Source organism: Perca flavescens, chromosome 13 (genome assembly GCF_004354835.1).
Source record: "Perca flavescens isolate YP-PL-M2 chromosome 13, PFLA_1.0, whole genome shotgun sequence".
NCBI lineage: Eukaryota > Metazoa > Chordata > Actinopteri > Perciformes > Percidae > Perca > Perca flavescens.
In genome coordinates this window covers 17,966,127-17,975,015 of record NC_041343.1, presented here as the reverse complement: position 1 = coordinate 17,975,015, position 8,889 = coordinate 17,966,127, and the positions used below count along the sequence as shown (strand labels likewise).

Below are 8,889 nucleotides of genomic sequence, written 5' to 3'. Positions count from 1 at the left end.
GGCTAACAATGATCATGGAGTTCTCCAGAAATATTTTTTTTTTGTCACATAGGTTCAAAAAATTAAAGAAAAAAGTATTTTCTCTTGATTTTTGCTCATCTTAATCGAGCGTCGAAGTATTGAAGCTTTAAGGTAAAGGCTCTTAAATTGCCATAAAAGAGGGGAGATCGACCCCCTCAGCAGACGCATGTCTTCGGGGCTGGGGGGTGGTTGCAGGACAAGCAGCATCCCCAGCACGTGTGGGAAGCGTGGGTTTGCATCCTAATGAGGGGTGGGGGCGCTGAATGGAAATCACGACAGAGTGACGTGGAGGAGGAGAGAGAGGAGGTGGGTGAACATAGAATGGAAGGGGAAGCAGCTGCTACCTGCTTCATTTCCAGTCCAGCCTCTGCTTCTCGCTCACCATACACATAAACACACACACACGCACGCACACGCACACACACGCACACACACACTGTTTGGTGGTGGGGCACGTCAACCGGACAACAAAGGGACTCACAGGGGAGCTCACTGCAGCCAGGATAGGATCACAATTACCACCATCCAGTGTCAGCGACCAGCTCACTCAAACTCTTTTTTTTTCATATCCACTGGGAAATAAAGCATCAGTCACACTGGAGGTGACCGTCACAGAAGCGTTAATTGCTCACGTAGGTAAGCTTGTCAATGCGCTCATTACAGATGATGTAAAAGTGATTGGTAAAGGCTATTTAATATCATAACACGTCTTACACAGTTCTCCTAACGAGTCACGCCTCTTGATCTACAGTATGGACTAGAAAGTAAATATAGGCTATATAAATAGTTCATATTTTAATCATTGTTTAAGTGATAATTTTTTGCTTCGCAGTTTTATGTTGGACAGCTCCCTTTATACTGTTGTTCCGGTTGAGTGTGGGGGTTCTGAATATTTATGAAATAATAAGGCTATTATTGATTCGTGACTGCCGCTCTCTCTCCATCTATCTGCGCCTCAGAGCAACTCAGGCGCACTCTGACAGACAGCGTGGTTCGTCATGAGGCAGGCTGTCCACTGCTCGGCTTAAGAGCACTTAATCTGTCATTAGGGAGTTATTTTCAGACAGAGCACCAGCGACGGACACCGGCTGGCTACTTTGCCAAACCTCGATCTCCTCGGCTGGTTTCTTCCTTCTCGGCACCGCTTGTTTTTTGTTTACTTATTATATTGAGAAAACTTTTCACCGCAGCCTGATCCTCCTCCTTGTTTGTCCTCTCAGACAGTACGGCCGTACTTGTGAGCCTCGGCAGAGAGATGGAGATGGAGCATTTCGACGAGCGGGACAAAAGTCAGAGACACAGCCGGTCCAGTGCGAAGATGAACGGGGTGGCGAGTCCTACACACAGCGCCTACTGCAGCCTGTACCGGACCAGGACCTTGAAGACTCTGACCACGGAGAAGAGAGCCAAGAAGGTCCGCTTCTACCGCAACGGAGACCGGTACTTCAACGGGATAGTATACGCCATCTCCACAGACAGGTTCCGGACCTTTGACGCACTGCTGGCGGACCTGACCCGCTCCCTGTCCGACAATGTCAACCTGCCGCAGGGCGTCCGGACCATCTACACCATGGATGGCTGCAAGAAGATCACAAGTATTGAGCAGCTGGTAGAAGGTGGGTAGCCTACATTACAGCACACCCGGGGGACTCATGGCCTGATCAGCAACTCTAATGTTAGGGGATCTAAAATCTAGTGGGACACGTCTGTCTGTAGGCCTACCTCTCTTCCTCTCTCTTAAAGAACAAACACTGCCTGATCTGTCAGCTGCCATGTTATGTGATCTTCCCTTGTTAACTTCCCTGTTGAATAGAGTAAAGTAACAAACCTGAGACTATGGAAAATGTGAAGTGAGCAGTAATTTGCAGGTTTAAAATCAGACTCAACAAGATCTTTTTTTATAGGCACTGCTATAAAACTGGCTAAGCACATTGTAGATTATTATTATGAAGATTATATTACTCATTTAATGACCATATGGTGATACAGACATATGTTTCGGCTCAGATTAGCTCTATTTTCCTCGATCTGTTTTACTCTCTAAGAAGTGACATGGGAAGAGCTACAAGTTGTTCATCATCAGACATCATCTTTGGTTGACATGTGATATATACATATATAGGCCCTATATAGGCCTATAGCCTATAAGAAGTATGAAGGAAAGCATGCTGCACAATATCCCATATCACTATACTACATTTTAATCTAATTATTAATGCATTATGCTGCCTGCTGCTAGAATATCAGTGTTGTTGCTTGGTTAAGAGATGCTGCACAGAGATTCTCATCTATTTTGTTATTTCTGAAGCACATCTCATTTCCTCCAGTGTTTCTGTAAGTAATCTGTAATTGCTTTCTCCTCCTCATCCCTAACCCCAACAGGTGACAGCTATGTGTGCAGCTCCATCGAAGCTTACAAAAAGTTGGATTACACGAAAAACGTGAACCCCAACTGGTCGGTGAATGTCAAGGCCTCGGCTGCATCCTCCCGCGGGCCCCCCTCCCTGGGCAGCGCCAATGCCGGGGCCCCCGAGAGCCGCGAAATCAAGGACTTCATACGTCCAAAGCTTGTGACAGTGGTGAGGAGCGGAGTGAAGCCCCGCAAAGCTGTGAGGATCCTGCTGAACAAGAAAACAGCCCATTCCTACGAACAAGTCCTGACCGACATCACTGATGCCATCAAGCTTGATTCTGGAGTGGTGAAGAAGATCTTCACACTGGAGGGCAAACTGGTGAGAAATCTTTTGTAAAAAAAAATCATCATCATTGCAATGAGTGGACTGAATGTGTCAGAAAAACAGAAAAAGCACAAAATTTGATGTTTTTTTTATGGTTGTAGAAGATAGGCAGTGTTGCTAGTGTTGTGGTGGGCAACTCTACGCCTTTTCGTGGTATTAGAGGACATCAGGCATATCTTTGGCTAGGTAGCCAAGGTAGCAATGTTTCTAAATGATTCTAAAGCTTCCTGTCAGAATGCTGTCTCATGTGATCCAGTGGGAGCTGATGTTTTGTTGCAAATGTCACATGATGAGTGGTTCCATTTAGAGAAATAGACCAGACAAACACTGAGATAAGAGAGCGTTCATGTATTGCTGTTTTGGATGTTGTTTTATGTGCAATAGAGAGACTAAAAATCAAAGTGATTTACAGCCATCCTTCTTTCATAAAAGTGGCAGTTTTGCATTGGTGTTGGTTGATGAGGGGAAATAAAGATCAACAGGCTGATAAGGAGGATCACAATGGTTAAATATTTTATAACAACACTCTAATTTTTCTTTCATGAACTTTCTATGATAAAGAACGTTTGTGTCCCCGTTCACAGCCAGAGCTGTGATGAGAAAGAGTGACACAGAGACCAGAAGGGGTCGAGAGAAGGTAAAGATGAAAGAAATCTATGAATGGAGTCTGGGATCTCACCCACGCTGCAGCAATGTATGCCAGGGAATTGCCTCCGAACACAGAGATAAATCAGAGTCCCAGCCCCCTTGATAGTCCACCCACCTTTTCAGCTCCCTCTCTCAGCTGTGGAGTGAGACGCTATAAAAAGAACAAGCTTCAGAACAGTACCGTACACGCACGTACGTATGCATAGACCCATGCACGTATTCTCTACTACAGCACTAAAATGAATGTGGAAATGGCACTGAACTTGGCCTGCGCTGCAGTTTAATGAGGTCAGAAAAACTTTCTCTGCGCTGGCACATGATCATGTTTGTGAGGGGAAGGCACAGAGAGAAAGACAGCGTCTCTGCCAGCATGTCAGGGTTTCAAGTTATATTTGTGACATGTTTTAGCTCTCTCGTCTCTTCCTGTTTGCCTTCATTTAACCTCTCCATCTTTCATGCCATCCTCCATCATCATTGTTTCTGTCTGTCTGTCTGCTCCACTCTCTCTGCCTCTCTCTAGGTCATGTTGTAGCTCCAAGTTATTTAATGTAGCACAACACAGAACCACTTTCCCCCTGGCAGCAGCATCAGAACAACACCATTATTTTGAAACAGATTGTCTTTGATGTCGAGGGCGTCCTGCCATTTTGTGTCGCACAGTGGTAATCATCTCCTAAATGGCCAATTTGTGACTCATCTTCATGAATATGGTCTTTGCCCTCTGGGCTTTTCATTCTTAATTGCCATTTTAGTACTCTGTGTTAACATTTATCCTACTTCTAAACATTTATCTTCATGTGTTGGCACTGGCAACTTGTCCTGTCTCTGAAGCCATGCAGTCTATTTAATGATCCACTGTTAACCCAATAGGATGTCATTCCAGATTTCCTGACCTGACCTGCTGTTAGATCCCAGCACCAGCCAATAAAATCCCAGGATCAGGTTTTCCTTGAGAAATCTCCTGTTGGGGATTAAACTCACGCTTTTGCACAATGCCTGCTTACTCTGTGGTCGCCATTGGTTATGATTATCTTGGAGATTACACAATGCATGCTGCTCTCACCCAGTTCAACCCTCTGCTATTGAAAGTAAGACTATTATGGTAATGCTATTTTTAGACAAGGTATTGATTGGGCCTGTAGGCATGGTAACATGCTCACTGCCAAATGCGTTGGGCTGGGCTGAGTGCAGAACCAACTCTCATTTTTGTGTGTACTGTATGCGTGTGGGTTAATGCGTGTGGGAGAGTTTGCAATTATGTTATTAAAATAACTGAAAAGTAGAGAATGAGGGACTCTGATAAAAGATGGGAATTAATTATGAAGAAACAGATTTGAAAGTAGTTAGTCGACCTGAGGAAATCCTGGACAAGACCTGGACAGCCTACTGTTTCTGAATAGGATAAATGTCTCAGAAAACACTAGATAAGCTTGTTGCAAATTTAAACCCTCTATACAATGTGGTTAATCCATGTTAATTTGAGCATTACAGGGAGAGAGAGAGAGAGAGAGAGAGAGAGAGAGAGAGAGAGAGAGAGAGAGAGAGAATCAGGTTTATAACAAAAAATAAACCTCAATACCACCTCAATTACATAAACTATGTATGTACTATGTCTAGATATACATCTGAATGAAGAAAATCGTAACAATACTATATGTACGAGTGAAGGCAAGAGGGATGTGATGACTAGTGAACAAATGGCATGTTCATGAAACTTATATGTCATTAACACACACACACACATATATATATATATATATATATATATATATATATATATATATATATATATATATATATATATATATATACATACAATATACAATATTGAAAGTCAGGAGTGCGCTAAAGGTAATTACCTGATGCTTGTGCACCGGGATAAGGTTACTTTAAGGGTTAAGTAGAGTACGTGTGTGACTGCGTGTGCATAGGTGCATTCATGTGTGTGTATGTGTTTTTTGTGTGTGAGCTGCTGCTGTCACCTGAGCTGTGTCAGTCAATGAGCCTATGGCAGAAGTAGGTTTCTGGGCCTGACTCTCCAGTTATGTTGAGTCCCAGCAGAGGCACAGAGCCTAGAGAGAGAGAGAGAGAGAGAGAGAGAGAGAGAGAGAGCATCTGAGCACCGGAGCTCAGGCTCCTTGCCTTCATTAACCCCTGTAATGAGGCCAGAGACAGTGGGCCAGGATGGTAATGTACATCCCCAAAGCCCTATTCTTCTTCTCTAACTCTTTGTCTCCAATCATTCTCATGAATTGCAGCAGCCTGCTATACATGGATTCTTTTTACGTACTATTAATTTATTTCATTCTTTTTTCAAACCTTTTTTTTTTTAGAAGTACAATTCATTTGAAAAATTCCGCAGCATGAATAATGGATAATGTTTTTGTTATTTGAAGTTGAGCTAAGGAATTTAGACTCCAAGTCTTCAATCAAGTATTCAATGCCACCTTTTGACACATGATGTAGGCCAGTGTATATGCCTGCATGTTTGCTATAAAAGAGGTTTTAATGTTTGTTATCACTGTTACTGCATTTCCTATTTTGCAGTATTCTGGAAGAACTGATAATGATAATGAGATGGAGATAGAGAAGAGACAACATATGACTGTGAACAAGTCTCTGTTATACGTGCCATATATTCTGCCTGCTTTGTCCACTGGGACCTTCCTCTACTGTGATCATTTTGGATATCGTGTTTCTGTCTGTAATACGAGCGACTGAGTGAAAAGAATATATCAAGTTCCACCACCACTGCTATATTGATTCTGCCCCTGTCTCAGGTCTCACTGTATCTGATAGGTGATATTTTTAGCTCTGTCCCCTCTCTTTTGGGTTTACCACAACCTCATATTTCCCGGCAAGCTCTTCACATTGGCCAACTTCTATGATGATTTTAACCAGTTGCTTAAGAACTGCCTGACCAGCTGTGATGTCATAAAGTAGCACAGTGTGATGGTGTAGCTTGATTGGTCTGATCAAGAAGATAGACGGCCCATAAGTGGCTTAGAACACGGACATGGCTGGTCTATTATTACATGTAAGCTCTGTTTACACACATGGACACAGACACGCACACATACAGACAGACACTATGTCGGACCCCAGCTGCCAGCTTTGAGCCTTGCAAGGCTCACGCACACTTAGGCACGGATAGTGACACACACTCTTTTTAATGGACTCATGTAGATTTCTGCTCATGCATCACTAGCCATTAACTGTAGGCGATTATCAACCAGTGCATGAAGGGATGCCACTTAGTCATCTCTAAGGTTGGTTGCATTTTGTTTTTGAGTATCTCATTAATGAGTTCCTTTAGTGTATCTTAGTGGGTTTAGCATGGGCAAGAAGTACCATTCCCACACTGAGGGCTTACACAAAACACTTATAATTAATCCGAATGTCAAACATTGTATCCCCCTTTTTCTATAGTGGTATATATGCACATAGTTTTGTTTTTATTTGCCCAGTTTTTGTTTTAGCAATCCCATTTAAAGAGCTACTCTAGCTATTTAGTAGTGCACTTCCATAAAGTTAGGGGACTCAAAAGATTCAAGCAGGAGACCTTTTATGTCCCTAGTATGGTTCCAAGCTCTAAACACTCTGGATCTTACAATTTCCATAAAGCAAATCAATAGACTCTAAACCCATCATCAGGGTTATCTTATCAAACATTGTGAGCAGTTGTCATTGGAACTGTGTCTGGATACTCTGAATAATACACAGTTTATCCAGAGTACCCAGGACTTTGTCTTTGGAAAGAGACATTGCTGTTTTTGTAATTAACTTTAAGGTAACTAAATCACTATTGCAACCAATGCTACAAAGGTGGGACAGATACTGTGAGATACTGTATGAATCATATCGTGCTGTGACTGCTGTTCTAGCTTTTAGCCATGCTAGCACTTAGGTCCAGACTAAAATATCTCAAAAGCTTTAATAGATTGGCATGAGATTCTGCACAGACATTTATAATCCCCCGGATGAAGCCTTTTGTGACTTTTGTGATCATCTGACTTTTCCTCTAGTGCCACCAGCACACTAACTTCTTTGGCTTTTATTGAATGGACTTTATTTTCTTTGGTTTATGACCAAAATCCCATCAGGAATTGCTAATTAGCAAAATGCATGCATCCTTACACAGTAAACTAAGATGTTAAACATAATACCTTCTTAACATCAGCATGTGAGCATTTACATTGTAAGCATGCTGATGCTATCATTTTGCTCTAAGGCTTAAGTACAGCCTCACAGAGTAGCTAATGTAGCTGAAGGCATGCATTCCTTTATTTTGTGCATGTTGTCTGTGTATTAAGTATTCTCGACATCAAATAAATTACCTTTTTTTCCAGACTGATGCACCTGACAACTGTGGAGATGAATTGACCTTGTTAGAGCTGCTTGTTGTCATGCACCGAAGTGCTTACTACCACTGCATATGATGTTACTTGCCATTCAACTTTCTATGATCAGTCCTTGTAGCAACATTCTTAATAGTAAACAAGTTACTTTAGCCTTTATGTCCTTTTCTGTCAAGCATTATTTTTTGTTCACCCAATATTAGACACCCATGTTACATGTTTTCAAACTACTTAAATAGCACATGTTATATAGTGTTTATATGTGGGAGGAGAGTGTGGGGGAACCACTTGTTCACTATCTGCAGTGCAGCTCTCACGTCTGAAACCGCATTGCTGGCCTGTTCTTCTCGTTGGCAAGGCTGAAGAGCTTTTCATATCCTTTTATCTTCTGTTTTCTATACAGCCTCCTTCTTCTCTCTGTCTCCCATTTCATTTTCTCTCCACCCTTAACTGTTTCTGCTACTCTCTCCATCTGCATTATTATTTCTCCTCTTATGTAATGTTTTGTTTTCTTTCCTATCAACAAATTTGCTCTCCTCACATCCATCAGCCTTCAAACTTCCTCTGATCTTCTTTGTCTCACCTTCCTTTACTTTTGGTCGGTCTGTCTCTTGCTGTCAACATGCCGTTGTTACTACAGCTATTTAGTCCTCATTTAATTAGCACACTCGGCATGCACCCCCAAATCCTAGAGCTGCAACATATGGCATCGCTCTCTCTCATCTACTCTCTGTCTCTCCCTCTCTCCTCCCCTCTCCCTCTCTCTGTCTTTGTGTCCTCCGCCACACTATCCCATCTTCATTTTTCATCTCCTTTTCATTTTCTCAATTTGTCTCTTACTTTTTCCTAGTTGTGTTCCCTCCCTGTCTCCTTTGTCGTCATTGGCCTGTATCCAGCTCTGCAGGGACTGTAGAGAGGGTGCTCTGGCAACATCACTGAAAACACTGCGTATTATGAAGTGCAGTGATTATGTTCAGCTCATATACAAATCATTCAGCTGTTTTTTTAATGTTTATTTGATTTATTGTAATGATGATGTCACTTTTTGTTCTGCAGAGGAGGATTGTGGGAAGCAAAGTCCATCTGCTCCTGCTGATCTGCTGAGTCACAGCTGGGAGGGGGGG

General features: G+C 42.4%; 1 protein-coding gene across 1 annotated transcript in view; it reads left to right on the top strand.

Annotated features, from left to right (window-relative positions):
- Positions 1-1,175: 1,175 nt before the first annotated feature.
- The window catches only part of dclk1a (doublecortin-like kinase 1a), a 43,911-nt gene continuing 36,197 nt past the window's right edge, over positions 1,176-8,889 (top strand). Inside the window, exons 1-2 of the mRNA XM_028595399.1 lie at positions 1,176-1,637; positions 2,404-2,753. Coding sequence (XP_028451200.1) covers positions 1,277-1,637; positions 2,404-2,753 — 711 coding nt within the window. The 5' untranslated portion in view covers positions 1,176-1,276. The remainder of the gene's footprint in view (positions 1,638-2,403; positions 2,754-8,889) is intronic.